The sequence below is a fragment of the Sphaerodactylus townsendi genome, linkage group LG11, assembly GCF_021028975.2.
Source record: "Sphaerodactylus townsendi isolate TG3544 linkage group LG11, MPM_Stown_v2.3, whole genome shotgun sequence".
Taxonomy (NCBI): domain Eukaryota; kingdom Metazoa; phylum Chordata; class Lepidosauria; order Squamata; family Sphaerodactylidae; genus Sphaerodactylus; species Sphaerodactylus townsendi.
Window position 1 is genome coordinate 70352081 of NC_059435.1, and position 19738 is coordinate 70371818.

A 19738-nucleotide genomic window follows, 5' to 3' on the forward strand; every position below is an offset into this window, starting at 1 on the left:
AATAATCTGTCCATCGTAGCTGGCCTCCCTTTTCCTTTTCTCCTCCCACCCTTTTCCCATCCTCCCTGTGTAATTTGGATAACATGGTTGTTATCAGCCTATTAGGTGGTTTTATTGTATTATTGCTATTATATTTTTGTCTTATTATTTTATTGGATTTGAACTGATGTACACCGCTCTGACCCTGCACAACAGTGGACAGCAGTCTAAAAAATCAAATACTCTAAACTTTTTTAATGGACTGCAAAATGGCCCTGGCCTGTTTAGAAGGAATGTAGGAGTGCGGAAACACATCTGGTTCACCAGATAAGCCTCTGCCACTCAGGTGGAGGAATGGGGAATCAAACCGGGTTCTCCAGATTAGAATCCACCTGCTTTTAACCACTACACCATGCTGATGTAGTGAGAGAAAGATAGAGAACAAGAGATAAAACCAGACAAGATCAGTCTGAACTTCTCTGTCTTCTGATTGTGCCTCTGTCTCCCTCCTAGCTGCAGGCAAAGTGGTCTGGGGAGAAAGAGGCCTGCAAAACTAACCTTGAGGGAAGGCTAAAGAAAGCCAGTGCCCAAGGAGCACCCTGTCCCCATGGCCTCTACAGCTGCCTCAGTCTTCAGAAGATTGAGTGCAGGCAGTATTGGGTCAGTCCAGAAGTGTTCTTATATAAGCATGAAGTTTGCTTGATGCTGCTACGCTAACTAAAATCTGATTAAAGTGTTTTATTGTCGATGGCTTCAAAAGGTAGTCTGTTGGTTTGCCATAAAACAGTTAAATTTGAGTCCAGTATCTGACGAAGGGAGCTTTGACTCTCAAAAGCTTAGTATCCGGGAATTCTTGTTGGTCTGGAGGTGCTGCTGGACTCAAATCTAACAGTTTTACTATTGATAGTTTCTGTTACATGCTATCTAGATTCTTGTGGTTAATAACCACTTAAGTTCGTCATCAACTGAACCAGTTTCTTTTCTGACAGATTTTTTTCACGTAACAATGTAGATCAGGAGGTCCCCAACTTGGTGCCCACTGACAGATTTTCTTGTGCCCAGCAAGTGTTTTTAAGAAGGTGAGGTCAGCAAAATAGCCTAATCAACTATCAGAGATTTGATTGGCTCTGCAGATTTTTTTTAAGTTGCCTTGGCAGCAGCTGCCAGCACAACACAAGGATCTCCATGACATTTTTGAAGTTAAGCTATGGCAACCATTTTGTGACTAGCTCAACCTTCTGTGGCAGCCATTTTGTTGCCACGCCCACTGTGCAGGGTCAAAAAGGTTAGGGAGCCCTGATTTAAGTGGAAGACTGAAATGTCTAGGCCTGGTCGCTTCCTCTTCTCCTCTGCCCCTGCAACTAATGTATATACTCGAGTATAAGCCGACTTTTTCAGCACATTTTTAATGCTGAAAAAGCCCTCCCCCCTCGGCTTGAGTATATATGGTAATTCCAAGATGGCTGCTGGGGCTGCTGTGGGGATCTGGTAAGCATGTTGCTGGTTTTTTTCTAACTCACCAGAGAGCTGTAAAAACAAGCTGCAAGGACAGCCTGCATAGCATTACAACTAGGGTGTGTGTGTGTGTGTTAGTGTGTTAAAAGAAACAGAGGCATTTCTCTCCTAAGGGTTATTGGTGCGTTGCATTCTAGATGAATACAATTCTTCATACAGTAGTTTACTGCCAAATACTGATGTTGCTGAAGACAAAGACTTTATTTGGAGCAAAGTTTAGGCTGGCATGGCTATGAATCCCAGAATTATTCTACATTTGGAGGAAAACAGTGGTTCATTTGTGTTCCTAGAGTGCTAGAAAGCTGCTCACCCCTAATGCAAACTTTGTTGAGCAACTCTTATCTCATCTTGCTCCCAAATCTTCTGTTTTTAGCTGCTACTGAGTCAAGTTCTAAGGCTTATACTCCAGTCAATAAGTTTCCCAGTTTTTTGTGGTAAAATTAGATGCCTCTGCTTATATTCAGGTCAGCTTATACTCGAGTATATATGGTATTTTGAAACTTGCAGAGTTGAAACTAAGATCACCCTTGAATTCTCTCACATTTTTCTAAACATCCGTGACACATGCACTATGTGCTGTGTGTTTTTAAAGTGAATTTTGAAGACTCCCAGTTTCGATTCACAGCTGGCAGGGTAGGCAGTTTGAAGGCAGAGCCTGCCTACAGACATCATACAGACCAACTTAACATTCAACATCCTTTCCCCACTCAGAATAGAATGTTGTTGGGGGCTACTGTGTGAGATTGTCTGGCTAAAATTTTACTTTATTCTAATGCCATTTGGTCAGTTCTGAATAATAACCAAGCACACTGCTCTTCTGCCCACACTATTGGCAGAAAGCCTGGAAGCATGAGTGTTACATAACTGGCATCTTCTATAATGATATTCTTTTTTCATGCTAATCTGACTTACATAGTGCTGAAAAGATAATTCTCATGCCTTGTCGTAGATCATACATTAAGGTTGTCATTTCTGTTTTAGCTTCTATGAAAGGCGCATGTCACTTTGACTAGAGATATGACATTCTGATCTCTGAGGAGCCAGTATGGTGTAGTGGTTAAGGTTGATGGGCTCTGATCTGGAGAACTGGGTTTTGATTCCCCACTCTTAAGAACATAAGAAAGAGCCTGCTGGATCAGACCAGAGTCACTCTAGTCCAGCACTCTTCTCCTCGCAGTGGCCCACCAGATACTTTTGGGAGCTCACATGCAGGATGTGAAAGCAATGCCCTTCTGCTGCTGCTCTTCCACATGAGTGGCGGAATCTTATCTGGTGAACTGGGTTTGTTTCTCTGTTCCCACATGTGAAGCGTACTAGGTGACTTTGGGCTAGTTACAGCTCTCTCCAAACTCTCTCAGCCCTACCCATGGGAAGGAGGAGAGAAGGAGTTTGCAAGCTGCTTTGACTCTCCTTCCAGGAGAGAAAAGCAGGGTTTAAATCCAAACTCTTCTTCTTTTTCTTCTTAACTGTTTGCCTTAATTGGCTTTGAATCCAATGCTGCACACCTAGTTCAGCCCCAGAGTTAACTGTGCATTTAACCCAGTGTATTTTGCTGCGGCCAATAAAAGTGACTTCTGCCTTTAGTGGTTGGTTCAGATGCTTTGGAGAGATGTCGTCGTCTCTGAGTTTCACGAGTCAAAGGGATTATCAATCACGACGTAATTTCATATAAGTTTAGGTTACATAACTTGAAAAGTTTTGCTTCCTGGCTTGGATCCAGATAACCTTCACTGTTAGCTCTGTGGTTCTAAGAAAACTTTGATGTTGTGTTTGTTAAACAGCAGTGCTCATGTGATAAACTGCTTTTGAAGTAAAGGGGGATTTCAAAAGGAAGTTCATGGTCCTAACATAACTATGTCCACTGGTCAGAGAAAGTCAAATGTTTCATGGGACATTCTTAAAATAGAGATCGCCAGATCTTAGCCAGTGTTTCTAAAATGCAAAACTTTCCAGTATTCCTTTTCAGTGTCTCATAGTAAAATTTGTTTTTCCTAACTCAAAATGCGCTGCACTGGTAATGTTGAGTTTTCTTTATTCACAGGGAAATCATCACTGACTATTCAGTTTGTGGAAGGACAGTTTGTTGATTCATATGACCCTACTATAGAGAACAGTAAGTAATTTCCAGATTTCTTTTGATGGTTATTTTTGGTATTCAGCTGTATGCCCAAGGAAGGTGGAACTTCCTGAAATGCATTGTCTATACTAGTGTTGTGATACCACTGCCTTCTTAGGTTGATTAAAACATAGCTTGTGATTCAGACATACGCACTGTTTCAAGTGCCATCAATCAGAGAGCTTCCAGAAAGCCACATTTCCATCTTGATGATCCTTTTCTTGGTGTAGCTGATTTGCAGCGTTTGACCTTTTTTATGATTCTCAGGAAACATTTATAAATAAAGGTAACATTAATATAACCATTGCTTTATGAACTACAGGGTATTCATTTCCCTGAAATAGTACCATTTCTAGATGCTTTGACGGGAAGAGGTAAAACTTTAGGAACGATCTGATTGAATTATTCATTGAAGTATTTGTTCTCTTCTTTTCCTCATGGCTCAAAGCAAGCTTTTATTTCATTTAAAATAAGTTCTTGTTTCTGTTAATACTTTTACTTTTCTTGCTTGCCTTACTGCTGTCTGGCATTTCTTTAGCCAGAGTCCATAGTCTGTCATCTTTTCCCTCGTTAAGGCTAAAGTTCCACTTAGTGTGCTGATTCTTGTACCCCTCTTCTTAACCACACCAGCCTCAACATATCACTATGTCTTCCTAGTCAGTGGCCCAGGTTCCAGCTAAGATATTATTGTGGTTTTAAATAATCTCCCTTCCGTTAGAGTCCATAAGTAGGATACTTACACTCATTGTTGCAGTTGGAGCAGACATTTTCACAATCTGTTATACATAGCGTGGAAAATCTTTTGTTTCTAAAGAATCATTGTTTCATAAAACAAATGACAATAACATCCATTTGTTGTTATTACAATATAAGGCAAGCTTTGTGGTTTCAAAGTGTAACTCTTTTAGTTGGATGTGTGAAGGAAGGGGTGCAGGTATCTTTTTGAGGACTTCAGTGTTTCTCATGGAAAAAATCAGGAAGTTTAGGCAAGCACTGGGAGGGGAGTTGATTTTTCCCCCTCTTAGAATAAGTTAAATGCTTCTTAAGGCAACATTTTGTCATACTGAAAATCTACAGCATGAAAAAGTCTGAAGACTATCTAAATGTTTGCAATGGAAAAATTTGGCAAATTGGGGGAGTTTTTTCTTTTGGAATGAGATGAAACAGTGCTTTTCTCAAAATGTATAGTATACATAGAGTTATCTACAGCATTAGATAACCCGATGTATATGGTATACATATACCTAATTTTCAATTAAACTTTTTGTTTAAATGCAGATAATTTTGGTGGCGATTAACAGTGTACTAAACACTTCGTAGCATATTCATTCTTTCCAAGAGTCAATTTTTCAGTTTTACAAAGTTGAACTTTTTTCATTTTAGTTTAACACCCCGCCCTCTCAGGCCAAAGTTGGGTTCAGGGTGGCTATCATACATTTTTTAAAAACACTGTCCTAAAATTCCACATAATAAATTAGCAATTAAAACATTCTGATGTATAATGAATTTCATAGATGGCAATGTTAACAGTACATTACGCACATCAACCCCAACTCTCCCCTGGTGAGTGGGGAGAGGGTGTAAAACTTGGGGGCCAAGATGCTACAAGTTGAACCAACATCTTGAGTTGTTGACCTAACAAAATATTTAGATCTTACAGGCCTTTCTGAGTTTCTTTTATCAAGTAATACATTTCTGTTTGTTTACCGACAAAATTTGTTTTCTACTTTCATCTTTTTCCCCCCGTCTCTCAAATGCCAAAAGTTAAAGCTACATGCCCTGCGGTAGTACAGAATGCAGCATTTTGCAACTCTCTCTCACTTTGCATCTCTTTGGGTATACTTTCAGTTTTTCTTACAGAAAATAAAGACATACTTTATATTCCATAAACGTTCAAAATAGTATACTTGCATAAGGTAGCTATTTTATAATGATGCATTTTATGCCTTTATATCAGAAAAAGTAGTTTAGGCTTGATAAACTATTAGATATATTTTAGTTTCCCAGAAATTTATTGGGGGGTTTTCAGGGGGAAAAGGGGGACCCATCTTTTCTCTATGGCTTAAAACATTCTGGATTTTTTTTTAAGAAACGTGTAATTATTCCTAGGAATTGACTGAGTACAGTCTATTTTTTATTGCTTTATAAACCAGGGGCGCAGGGAATAAAATCACAGTTGCGTATAAGATTCAAAATATATTGAATCGGATCACACTGGGTTTAGGACATTAGATAATTTTGAGAAGAATTTTCCCCTTCTAATTTTCCTAGAAAATCTGTATCACTACAGTTGGTATGAGGACAGTTGAGTTCCCTCTTTATTACATCCCTGTGTCTTTCTGGCAGTCCCTGATCACCCTCAGACCCTTTAGTCAGGAAAGCGATAATACATTCCACACATTAAGTGTTGAATGGAGCAATGTCTAACGTGCAAAGGAACTGCAAAGAAGACCCAGCAGGGGGCAGGCAAGTGGTCAGCTAGAGAGGGCTGTAAAGTTAGTGACCCCTCTGTCTTTTGTGTCACCTTTTATCTGTCCTTAGACTGATACTCTCAGTTCTAATAACCTGCTTCTTCTTGGACGTTAGTTTCAGAGATTCTTCCAAGCTTGCAAGATAGGAGCATGCTATCTTTCCCACTTTCCTATCCTAATAAACATTTACCTTTTACCCTTTTAATCTCTATGTTAGCCACTTCTCTGTGGTGTAGTAAACTCCAACATACCATTATCTCATCCACACATTGAAGGCTCTTTAGCTCATCTTGTCCAGCTGGTTGTGCATGTGGAACACGTAGCATTTCTGAGCTCACTGGGACCCTGGATGTCTGGGATTTATATACCCAACTAGCAGCCTAAAATTAACTTCTAGAACCGCTTCCCAACCACATTGTTTCCAGATGTTTAGTTAGACCTGTGCTCTGCAGGACTTGGCCCAGTTTCCCAGGGCTTGCAAAACGGAGATGTTTCGCCAGGCCTATGGTGGAGGACAGTGATAGTAATACATCTTAATTGGGCTTTTCCTCTCCTTTCCTTCCCCTTTCTTATCCATCCCTTTCCCCCCTCTTCTGCTCCTTTCTTTCCCCTTTTGTATTTTCCTTGTTTCCTTTCCTTGTGTTTCCTTGTTAACCTTTCTCTGTCTCTTGGAGAGAATGAAATCATTGCTGGTTGTTCATCCTGTTCTCAGTCTCGGGTTTACTTCTGTCTTGTTGGACTCTGCTCCCAAAAGAGAAATAGTTAATAGTTGATTATGGTGCCATGTAGAGATAGTAATTGTTAAGGTCATTTTTAAATCATTTTAGCTGTTCTAAATTTTGTATTGATGTACGTGTAATCTATCATTAAAGATAAAATTATAAAACATGTAGAAAAGCAAGACCTGCTGAGAAAGAGTCAGCATGGCTTTTGCAGAGGCAAATCCTGTCTTATAAACTTAGTAGAGTTCTTTGAGGGTGTAAACAGGCATGTGGACAGGGGTGAACCGGTGGACATTGTCTACTTGGATTTCCAAAAGGCTTTTGACAAAGTTCCTCACCAGAGACTGTTGAGAAAACTCAGCAATGAAGGAATAAGAGGGGAAGTTCTCCTATGGATTAAAAACTGGTTGAGAAACAGGAAACAAAGAGTGGGTGTAAATGGGAAGTTCTCACAATGGAGAGATGTCGGGAGTGGTGTCCCCCAAGGATCCGTTTTGGGACCAGTGCTCTTTAACCTATTCATAAATGACCTGGAAGTAGGGGTGGGTAGCGTGGTGGCCAAGTTTGCAGATGATACCAAATTATGTAGGGTGGTGAGAACCACAAAGGATTGCGAAGAGCTCCAAGCGGACCTTGATAAATTAGGTGAGTGGGCTCAGAAATGGCAAATGCAGTTCAATGTAGCAAAATGTAAAGTGATGCACATAGGGGCAAAAAATCCAAACTTCACATACACGCTACAGGGGTCAGTGCTATCAGTCACAGACCAGGAAAGGGATTTAGGCGTCTTAGTTGATAGTTCCATGGGAATGTCAACTCAATGCATGGTAGCTGTAAAAAAGGCAAACTCTATGCTGGGGATCATTAGGAAAGGAATTGAGAATAAAACTGCAAAGATTGTCATGCCCTTATATAAAGCAGTGGTGCGGCCGCACTTGGAGCACTGTGTCCAGTTCTGGTTGCCGCATCTCAAAAAGGATATTGAGGAGATAGAAAAAGTGCAGAGAAAGGCAACAAGGATGATTGAGGGACTGGAGCACCTTCCCTATGAGGAGAGGCTGCAGCGTTTGGGACTCTTTAGTTTGGAGAGGAGGCGCGGAGGGGGGATATGATTGAAGTCTACAAAATTATGCATGGGGTAGAAAATGTTGACAGAGAGAAATTTTTCTCTCTTTCTCACAATACTAGAACCAGGGGGCATTCATTGAAAATGCTGGGGGGAAGAATTAGGACTAATAAAAGGAAACACTTCTTCATGCAACGTGTGATTGGTGTTTGGAATATGCTGCCACAGGAGGTGGTGATGGCCACTAACCTGGATAGCTTTCAAAGGGGCTTGGACAGATTTATGGAGGAGAAGTCGATTTATGGCTACCAATCTTGATCCTCCTTGATCTGAGATTGCAAATGCCTTAACAGACCAGGTGCTCGGGAGCAACAGCCGCAGAAGGCCATTGCGTTCACATCCTACATGTGAGCTCCCAAAGGCACCTGGTGGGCCACTGCGAGTAGCAGAGTGCTGGACTAGATGGACTTTGGTCTGATCCAGCTGGCTTGTTCTTATGTTCTTATGTAATGTTGGCCGCCCTGAGCCCAGTTTGCCGGGGAAGGGTGGGTCATAAATTAAATAAATAAAACAGTGCCAATGTGTATCATGACCGTTGGCTCTTCCTGCATCCTACCTTGCTGCCTATCTACATGGAACCTGTGCGAGCAAGTCATCATGTACCAGTCTCAAGCCGATCTCTCTGCATTTCTGATTTATTTAAATCACCCAGTGCTGGAAGTCTCTTTGAATTGCTTCTTCCTTTGCCTTGTTTTTTTCCATCTATAAAACAAGTTTAAAGAGCTTTGATGCTCCTTGTTCATTAACATTCTTTCATTAGTGGTTCACTTTGAATGCCAGTTGTGTGTCAAGGTGACTAACATGGGTAATTTTAAGTTTATAAATTCACAAATTTCATAATTGAAAAGAGTGACTCATATGAAATGTGCTGTGGCTTTTTTCCATGCTGACATACGTAATGGAGATCTAGGTGCTTCACTTTACAGTTTTTGAGGAATCTTGTTCAGCTGAATTCATGGAGCTATTTCATAATAGTCCAGGCTATTGGTTAACTTAGTTCTGTCAGCTCCGGTAGCAGCTCTCTGGTCTTCGCCAGCTCCTGCCTGAGTTTTTTAAATTAGAGATTCCAGAGACTGAATATGGAGATTGAAGAGGTAAAATAACCATAAATCAAACAACATCAAACAGCAGGTGACATATGGGCGTGGCTCTTAAGTGGCATATTCAGAAACACAATTTTGATTGATGGCTTTCTTGTGTAAAGACTGTTTCACAGGCTTGAATGTATACTAGAAAATAACTTCTTGGCCGTTGCTCACTGCTATCAGATTAGTGATTACTTGCTATGAATTGTGACTGCTCAGTCACAGGAGAGTGAGACTGTGCAGGACAGTGTGCATGGAAGACAGTGTCCTTTATGTATCTTGCATCAGGTCTGCAAGGTCTTTACAAAATCATCAAGGTAGAGATTTACAATTTGGCAAAGCTGAACCAGACATTGCTCCCCCCCCCCATCTTATCAGTATTTTTCGAGTGGGGGGTGTTCTCCCTCCAAAATGGTAGCAATAAAAGGGAGTAAATAAAGAGATCCTGAAAAATGCCCCAAAATTGACCCCGATCCTTGGGGCGAAAACAAGGAGCCCCTCTCCCCTTTCACTGACCTGTTGGCTCTCAGGGTCCAGTGTTCAACTCCACATGCTGCTTCCGGGCTCCATATTCAACTCTGCGCACGGCCTCTGGGTGAATTTGGAGAAGGCAGGCGGAGTTGAACCCTGGAGCCTTTTGCTGGTAACGTCCTCTCATCTCTTGGCTGCTGAATGTCTGAAACATCCAGGATACCCTAAACTCAAGGCCAGGGGTCCCCAAACTTTTTAAACAGGGGGCAAGTTCACTGTCCCTCAGACTGTTGGAGGGCCGGACTAAAAAAAACTATGAACAAATTCCTATGCACAAATGATTGTAAAATGTTTGATTTCACCTTTCAGCCTTTCTGTCGTGGTCTATTTTTAGAACAGTGACCAAAGTATGTCAAGTACAGGGTGGGCTCCAAATATTGTTGGGGAGGCAGTGGAATACCTTCCCCTGTAAAAAAAAAAAGCAGAACTTTCCCAATGAAGCATTCCATCTAACCCAGGATCAGGTATCTTCCTGGGTTCTTTCCTCCCTAGCAGCCAGCGAGCGATTCACCAGTCTGGCTGATGCCAGTGGGAGTGAGGCGGAACAGAAAGCCTGAGAGCAACACATGGAGTAGCCGAGAGGGAAGGGCGGAGCAGGAGTTGCCATGTGTAATGTTTTCCAACTTCTGGCCTGGGTCAAGAAAATTGCACCATGTTTTGAGATTTGGGGGTGCCATCATGTAATTGCAATCAACAGCCGTTGGGGTCAGTTCCTCCTCTTCCTCGAGCCCGCACTGCACATGAATGGGGCCATCGCCGCCATGCCTGGCGGGCCGGATAAATGCCTTCAGGGGGGCACATTTGGCCCCCGGGCTGTAGTTTGGGGACCCCTGCTCAAGGCAGACATCAGCAGAAAAAAAATACACTGTCCTGGGAAGCTGCTATAACCATTCCTTCCCAGCTACAGCATTATAAAGTCTAGACCACCTTCTACTCCAGTCTTATACAGCATGATAGAATCCACAGGTCTTCCCTCCCTCCCCAGAACATGTTCACAATCTCAACAGCAGTGTACCCCAAGTAGATGTTCTGATAAAGAGCCTTAAAGGTATTCCTCTTTGAAAACAGCTTTAATAAGCAGTCTAGCTTTTTCAGCCCAGACTTCATCGTGCTTTGTTTTGGCACTTAGTCATGTGCTGCTGAACCATTCTAGGTCAGTTTGTCACCTAGTAGGACAGCGTGTTCTTCCAGACAGAGAGCTGAGAGTACCTCAGTAAGAATAAACTAATTACCTGACAGTCACTCTGATTTCAACAGTCCTTTGTGACCTGTTCAATCAAATGTTATGTTAATGTTCATTCCAATGCTTGTTTCTAAGCATTCTAGGAGATAACTTTATATATGCTTTCCATTAAATTGCAGGTAAGAACTGGCTCTTTAGTTTTGTAACATAAGCTAGCTTTTGTATTTGCCTTTGATGTCCATTATTAGGATTGATGCAAAGCACCATCTGATGAGGCACATAATCAGTAAGCATCTTGTCGATCTGCTTTTTTAGTATATAAATATATATAAATTTAAAAATATATATAAAAATTGTAAATTTTTGAGAAGATGTAAAGTTTAATGCTTGGCAGTTTAATGATGTAATGGTTTCATGGTGAAAGGCATTTTATCTTCACTGTGACACCAAAGATATGGCCCATTAATGACTGATTGGATATGCCAAGTTAACTGACAGCGCATATAAAACTGTCCCTTTTCTCATTCATTCAGCATTTACAAAACTGATTACAGTAAACGGGCAAGAATATCATCTTCAGGTTGTCGACACAGCTGGCCAGGTAAGTGTTCTCTATGGCCCTGGCAGCCTTCCCAATAAACTGGCTAAGCATGAAAAGCTATACATAACTTTTGGAAACTTGTGAACATATGCATTTCCTAACAGAAGCACATGCATAATAAAAGATGCAGTATTGAAAGCATAGACTAGTTGGCCAGTTGTCTTTATGATCTTTGAATGTGTTACTTGTATTGTCACAGCTGTATCTTTCACAGCTGGAATCAGCTGGCTGTTGTGGGTCTTCTGGGCTGTCCGGCTGTGGTCTAGTGGTTTCAGCTCCTAACGTTTCCCCCTGATTTGTGGCTGGCATCTTCAGAAGCCAACCACAGATTCAGGCGAAACATTAGGAGCTAAAACCATTAGACTGTGGCCACAAAGCCCAGAAAAACCAAAACAGCCAATTTATTACTTAGAAATGTATATACAACCTCTCCAGAGATCTGCTCAAGGCATTTCAAAGCAAAACAGTAGAATAAAAACAGCACTAATGTTACTAATAATGAACATGGGGTGTGAAAACAGCTTAAAAATAATACACACAAAACAGTGGCAACTCTTTTAATTGACTTTTAAACGTGAGAGGGCAGAATGTGCTGTTGAGTGTGTCGCTTGGCCTTGCTCATTAAGGAAGTTTCACCTGGTTTTTTGCAGCTTTGGCACCTGCTCCAACAACAGCACGTCCTTATATTTTGAAGCGGCAAAGTCTGTGGGCAGTGGCAAGGAGGGGGGGTGGCTGGTGTTTAGCCCTATAGTCGGTCTGAGCATGTATTTTTGAGAGCGAGAAGGTGTCATTCGTGGTACCTCAGGGTCCAAAAAAATCTGAAATCCCATCAAGGTTGTATTTAACGAATTAAGCAGATTACTTAATAGCGATCAAGTTAAATCTAGAAATGGTATTGCTCAGTATCACTCTCTACAAGGACCCCATGCTAGTCCTGACAACAGCACACCATGGCCAGGTTTATGAGTATGCAGAAAAGTGGTTTTGTAAATTAAGAAGAGGGGTGTTGCGGAGAGGGAGTTTAGTTGCAAATGCAGAATCCCTTCTAAGGACCCTTCCAGCTGCACGTGCCCCCTGCTTCCCTCCTCAACCCCAAAGCAGGCGTAGGTTTGCTTCTTATGTCAGAGCGTGCCCTGCTCCACAGTCAAATGTGAGATATGAAGAATCTGTAAAGAATGAACAAGCAAGACCAGCACATTAAACAAATACTGTTAACAGTAGCTGAGGTAAGAAAACAGTTCTGCCCACAGAGCAGATTGACCCTGTGTGCATTCCAACACACAGGGCAAAACCACCACAGAAAGAATATTCTCTGGCTAGATTCCTACCACTGTTTTAATACCTGATCCCCTTCAGGGCAAGCTTGGGGCAAAGGATCACCTCCCTCTGAAAGCAGCCTCTCTGCGGCCCTGCTTTGGGGATGAACTGTTTCCCCGCCTGTGCAGGGTCTGCTGGGTTTCTTCTGCCAGGCCTGATCCCAGGCTTTCAGAGTAGGAGGGAAGTGTAGGTCCAAAGGGTCTGGAAGGAAAATTTACAGCTAGGGCAGAGGTCTGCGTGTGAGGAAAAGGCCGTCTTCGTTCCCATGGGCGGTTCTCAGCCTTTGGCTGGGCGGGGGTGGGGGGGGTGGGAGATTAACAATCTTCTGATAAGAGCTGAATGTGCTCCAGGGGCATGAAGTGCCCAAGTGCAGCTGATTCTGGAGGAGGAGAAAAGGGCTGAGGGGAAGCTAGCTTGCTCAAAGCTCTGAGTCCTTGTAAAATAGAAAAGGAAATCGGGCAGATTTCCAAACTGATTCAAATGATGCTAGTAATTTCTCAAGGGCTTCGTGCATATGCTGGTTAAAGAAGATAGACAGCATGGACTAGTAACTAGGAATTGTAGGGTAACAGATTTCACTATCAGCTTAAAATTGCCTTGTAAATTTCATGCCAGTGAAATGTGAATTTCCTGTTTGATTCCTTGTATGTTCATCTAAGTCATTTTTGTTTTTGGCCTGTGTGTAGGAATTGTAATACTTTAGTTATGTAAGGAATTTCCTGGATTTCAGGTCAGAGAAATAAGATGTCACCACATGCCCAGCTTTTCAACAATGCAAGGATTACGTTTCTGTTAATCTTAAAGCAGTTCTTCGAAATCATAATCAGTAAGTGTGTGGTGCTTCAGGACACTAAAGTGCAACTTTGTCTTCCCGCAGGATGAATATTCAATATTTCCTCAGACCTACTCCATAGACATTAATGGTTACATTCTTGTCTACTCAGTCACATCAATAAAAAGGTAAGCTTGGCCTTCTGCTTCTGCTAGCTTAACTTTGAGCTCTTCCAAACTTCAGTTCCTCTATATCAGGGGTGTCAAACATGTGGCCTGGGGGCTGGATCTGGCCCCTTAAGGGGGCTTATCAGGCCCACATACCAACTCCAACAATCACTGGACTCGCTGCAGATCAGGAGTGCGGGGTGGGGGGCTGCATCAGCTGGTTTGTGGGCCTGATGAGCCCTCTCAAGGCAGCCACCTCACCCCCCTGTGGGCTCGCCAGTCCAGACACTCACACGCACCAAGCCATTTTGGAGCCAACTGAGGCAGCCACCCGACCCTGGCTCAGCCCAATAAAGTTATTTATATCATATCCGGTCCTTGTAACAAATGCATTTGACACATTTCTGCAGTAATGTAGAAAATAAAAGACAACCGATACCTGATCAGTTGGAAGTTGTGTGGAGAGTTACACGTAAGAACTACCGAGACTATTGTTTTCTTCTGTGTAATTCATCATGTCCGCCATGCTTCTCTCAGACATTTTGGAAATTGGGAAGCACAGTATCCCATTGGTAGTGGAAAGGGCCGTCAAATCACAGCAGACCAACACAGCCCCCTATGATTTTCAAGGGAAGAGACAAGACAGGTGGTTCCCATGGCCTGGCTCTGTATAGCAACCCTGAACTTCCTCAATGGCCTATCCAGTTACTAATGAGGACCAAACCTACTTAGCATCCAAGATCTTATGGAGGCAAGCTAGTTTGAGCCATCCAGTTGAGAACATCTGGTTGCCCTCTGAATTGCAAATACTACTACTTAGAAGGCCTTAGAGGTGTAAGGAAATTGTATTTTTTAAAAGTTGTGGTAGCCTCTGCCATTAATGTAGTAAATAGAAGACGAGGAAGTGTCTGGATTTATACCCCGCCCTTCGCTCTTGTCAAGAGACTCTGTGCAGCTGACAGACTCCTTTTCCTTCCACTCCCCACAGTAGTATTCACCTGGGGGTGGAAAGTGCTGTCAAGTTACAGCCGGCCTCTGGCAGCCCCATAAGGCTTGCCAGGAATCCAGAGTGTATCCTTCTCTGAATTGCCAACGTGATAGCATCATGCATTCTGGAAACTAACCACTCATGAGTTTCTGAAGTACCTGGTACAGACCATTCATGTGGCTGTGTTCATCTGATGAAACAACAACTACCTTGGCGTGGTACCTTGGCGTGGTGCTGACCTTTAAAATGAACCTTGCAGGTTGGATAGAAGTGTACGTATCTCACCACCAAAAAATGTCAAAACTGAAAACCAAGAGGGTGTTGCAAAGCTGAATTTTCTGCTCATTTGAAATTGTCCCTTTTTTTCTGAAAAAGAAACCTTGGCAGCATTTCAAGGCAGGTCCCGGTTGATTACCTGAAGCAGTTGTTCCCAGGGGGACGCGGGCCTCCAGGGATACGCACCATAGCGTTTGGGGGTATGAGGGAAAAAAGTTATGTAATGGGTTTCCTAATACGGGGCTACGGTTTTAGGGAAATGGGTTGCCAAGGGGTACACGAGCGAAAACAGAGTGGGAACCACTCACCTTAAAGCCTGTCGTGGTGGGCAGAGAAAGTTGGTAATAGAGTATAGAGTCTTGCGTCTGGTTTGCTGCCTCATATATGGCAGACTTGACGTGTTGCTCACCTGTGTACACTGAGAGGGCAGCTCTGATCCATCTACATTGCTCCATTAGGATTCTGACAGAGATCTCCTTACAAGGAGCAAGTTCTGTGGACGGGCTGTGACAGGGCAGCAGAGGTCAAGGGCTTGATAAGCGGGTCGGCCTTGGCTCCTGAGCCAGTATTGAGGCATTCTTGTGCCTCGGAAATTTCCATTGCTTGAGCTCCACTTTCTGCAGTTGGGGGCTCAATTAACACTTTCTTGTGTGTGTGTGTGTATGTGTGTGCGCGCACTGCGTGCGCACTGTGCTGCAGGGTGGATAGGAAATTATTTGCCTTTGCAAAAGAGGATTTAAAAATAGGATTCTTGTTGAGCAGACTTGCTAAACTTGTTTGCAGTCTAATAAAAAAATTGCTGCTATAATTAAAATGCTTCAGAATTAATATGCTGACAGCTTTGAGGCACAGGTTGTCCTAGAAGAAATTCTTCATTGTACTGAATTTTTCCTTTCACCAAAGTTTTTAACACTCCCTACTGGTAATGACAAAAGCTTCTGGTGAGCCTGAAGGGCTCGTGGTTCAGTGTGGTGGACTAGGTTGGGTTCTTGCTCCTCCACAAGCGAAGCAGACTCTAATCTGGTAAATCAGGTTTGTTTCCCCGCTCATCCACATGAAGCCTGCTGGGAGGTGACCTTAGGCTACCCACAATTCTGTTTGAACTCTCTCAGTCCCTAGGATGTTGTGGGTTTTCTGGGTTGTGTGTTCCAGTAGTGTTCCAGTAGTATTTTCTCCTGATGTTTCACCTGCATCTGTGGCTGCCGCATCAGGAGAAAGTACTACTGGAACATGGCCACACAACCCAAAGAACCCACAACATCCTAGTGATTCCGGCCGTGAAAGCCTTTGACGGTACATCTCTCAGTCTCACTTACCTCACAAGGTGCCTTTTTTGGGAAGGTAATTGGGCTGGTGGGACCACGTGCTGTTAATTGGTGGTGTATGTAGATGGTGGGAGACTGCACTGGGGGAACCATTGTTATCATCCACAGGATCTACAGCAGGGTTGGGCATCCCTGGTCTACAGTGTAGATATACAAAGAAAGATGATCGTAACCCGAAGTTGGCCACTGACGGGAAGCGAAGGGGCAGAGTGGGTACAGGACTTAGCCAGAGAACTTTTGCGCACTCCCCTTTTGGCCAGCTGCTGTTGTTTAGATTGCAGGGAAGTATCCTAGAATCTCGCCACAGCCTGTTCAGGGCTGCCTACCTGTCCCATTTATTGGTGCATACAGTCCCTCTTTTCTCTATTTGTTTACTTTTTCTGAGATGAAACGGAAGTCCTGGCCCCTTTGATCTTGTTGATGAGCTATAATGCAGCTTTTTGTGCTGTGTGTTCAAGATCATGCTCTGGTAGAACCTTCTTCTCTTGTAGCCACATAGTGGTTGTGCAACTTGCCTACATGTCAATAAGGCTTGCAAAAGGGAATTTCCCAGAGGATTGTGTAACGAGTCCACATCATGCATAACTGGGCTGGAAGTTTTCTAGCACATGATGGCATGATGTTTTTGAAACAGCTGTTAGATTTCTGGTGGAAATACTTAGTAGCTATGGGGTTTAATCAATCTTATTGTCAAAATGTCAAATTCACCTGCAACCTTAGATAAATCTCCTCTGATTATGTGCAAACTTCTGTTCCTTGTGTGTTATTTATATATGTATATCCCAACTTTCCTGATAGCTCGGGGGGAGGGGCTTATGGTATGTAATGAAACCACAGCTATGCCCTACCTAATAAAATACTGGTAATCTCGCCTCCCTTAAAAGCTGTGGTAAGTAAAGCAGCTTCATAACGCCTCCTAAATGTTTCCAAGGACAGGGCTCATCTCCTTCCAGAACAGAAGAAGTCCCCTGCCAGATTGGACCTATGATCCACCTAGTGTAGCATCCTTGTACTTCTGTGGCCAACTTGGAGGTCCAAAAACAGGAATACCGAAGCTAAAACCTTACGCTGCCTGTCCTTTCACACATGCACACATGTACTGCTGTTATTGTTTATTGAGGTACACTGCGTTTAGCAGTCCTGGCTTATTGCTATTTGTTGGTGGGCTGATCCGCCATGAATTTGTCTGACCCCTTTTTAGAAGCCTCCCTGGTTAATGACCATCAGCACAGCCTGCTACAGACGGTCCCACAAGTTATGTGACAAAAATACAGTTTTATCTGGAATCATCTGCCCATTTATATAAACATGAAGGACTAAAAGTGACATTGAGTTTTCCCTTAGAAAGTTTACGTAACTGCGGGGAAAAAACAAAAGATAAGTGTTGTAATGTTTGCTGGCAGCTCTGATCTTGTAGAATTATTTGTGTGCTGGGTAAAAAATAATGTTGGGGTACAACGTTGGAGGGCATGTGTGATATCATCCTTTTATTTTTACAGTTTTGAAGTGATTAAAGTTATCCATGGCAAGTTATTGGATATGGTGGGAAAAGTCCAGTAAGTAGCAACACTCTCGTTTCATTCCATGTTTCCTTTTGCTGTCAAGCTACTCCATACACATGATCGCTTGTTCTGAAAGACGTTTCTGTTTTTTTATTCCGCAGGATCCCCATTATGTTGGTGGGAAATAAAAAAGACTTGCACATGGAACGGTATGGAATGTTTCCTTTGAAATGCTTAGAACTCTCTTGATGAAGCAAAAATTCATGGGGCATTCGAAGCATAGTTGACTAGTGATAGCTGGTGCAACTGTGTCCTTGCGGCTGCTTAGAAAGTCAACTGTGGTGAGGTTGGAATGTTGGCTGCCTGTTTGGCTGCAGTCAGATGCACGCTTTGGCATCTTTTCAGGCCTTCCCATCTGAAGCTAGATAAGTGGCAGCCCAAGAAAGGGGCTTATTGGTTGTCGCACCAAAAATTGGAACTCCCTGCCCAGGGAGATCTGTCCGCCTCCCTCCATAGATTTCTTTTGCCAGCAAGTCAGGCATACCCCCAATAACTGTTACTGGCCCTCCTCCTGGTGTTGTTTGTTTCTTAAATTGAATTCTTTTATTAATTTTAACTGTATTGCTTGAACCTTTAAATTTTGATGTTTGTTGCCTCATGGACCCTGATTGGGTAGAAAGGCGGCATAAAAATGTTTCTTACGTTAAATAAATCAGCATTTCTCAAAGCCAAGAATTTTACTGCCTCACACTTATCTGACCGTTCCTTCAAGGAATTTGGCCCTCTAAGGGTTTTTCTGTTTCATCCTTGCAACTGCTGGGTGAGATAATTTAGCCTGCTCTCCTTTAATAGGAATTTGCCGTTTTGCTTCTACTCAATTACATTTTAATCAACAGGAAATTTAAAGGGAGGTTCTGCAGAATTTCACTCTGTAGATGCTCAGAGGCAGGCAGTGCCTTCCCAAATCATCTTCTCTTCCTGCTAGAGTACCACCCTGTGGGGTGTAACATTAAACAGGCACAAGGACTGAAGATACAAAAGACTGTGTTGATACCTCTTCAAGGAGTCAGAAAAATCTCTATGAAAGGGGAAAGAGAAGACTCAGTGGCTGTTATGTGCAAAAGTGAATTGTTGGGGGATCCTCTCCCACAATAACATTACTTTCCCTCCCACACCTCTAAAGTTCTTTTCAGGACAAGAAGTGTTCCTCAATCACTTCCTAACTAAAATCATACATAAAAATGGACTTTCTTTTCTGAAGGTGGTGTGTTGGATGACTTATTTTAGAACATTTACAAAATTTTGCTCAGAATTCTAAACAGGAAGCTCAGATTGCATCAATTGCTTTTTGTATTTGCACACATCAGTTTCATAATAGTGCAGGTTTGTCTCTGTTACAGTAGTAAGTTTACCCTGTTTGATCCAGCTGCCAGTTTTAAACCTAAGTTCCAATTTTCATTCTTTCCCCCTTTGTGAGAGGGCAAATCCATCTGCCTTCCTCTCATTTGTTCACATTCTGAGGTTAACTCCTCTAAGAACATAAGAACTAGCCTGCTGGATCAGACCAGAGTCCATCTAGTCCAGCACGTTGTGTGAAGAAGTGTTTCCTTTTATTAGTCCTAATTCTTCCCCCCAGCATTTTCAATGAATGCCCCCTGGTTCTAGTATTGTTTTTGTGCTGCTTTCTCACTCCTTAGTATCTGCTCTCTGCCCTTTCTTAGACTCTGCTGCATACCTTCATGGACACTAACCATCCCCAGGAAAATACCATATATACTCATGTATAAGTCTAGTTTTTCAGCACATTTTTGTGCTGAAAAAGCCCCCCTCGACTTATACATGAGTCAGCTGTATTTTAAAAAATATTTTAGGGTTTTTACTTTGTCGGCCTCCAGGGGGCGCAGTTTTACACTCAGCCCCCACCAGCATGCACATAATTGGTACTGGCACTCTCATGGCCAGTCTGGCCATGCCATGACAGAGCTGATGGGAATTCAGTGTGCCCCAAACACCTGGAGAGCCGAGACCTGCCCTGGCTTCAAGCGCGGGGGGGTGGGAACCC

The 19738-nt window shown here is 42.8% G+C and overlaps 1 protein-coding gene across 1 annotated transcript in view; it reads left to right on the forward strand.

The window, feature by feature from the left end:
- RHEB (Ras homolog, mTORC1 binding) overlaps positions 1-19738 on the forward strand; it is a 34220-nt gene that overhangs the window by 7658 nt on the left and 6824 nt on the right. Inside the window, exons 2-6 of the mRNA XM_048511021.1 lie at positions 3536-3607; positions 11262-11329; positions 13524-13606; positions 17674-17730; positions 17838-17885. Of these exons, the coding sequence (XP_048366978.1) occupies positions 3536-3607; positions 11262-11329; positions 13524-13606; positions 17674-17730; positions 17838-17885 (328 nt within the window). The remainder of the gene's footprint in view (positions 1-3535; positions 3608-11261; positions 11330-13523; positions 13607-17673; positions 17731-17837; positions 17886-19738) is intronic.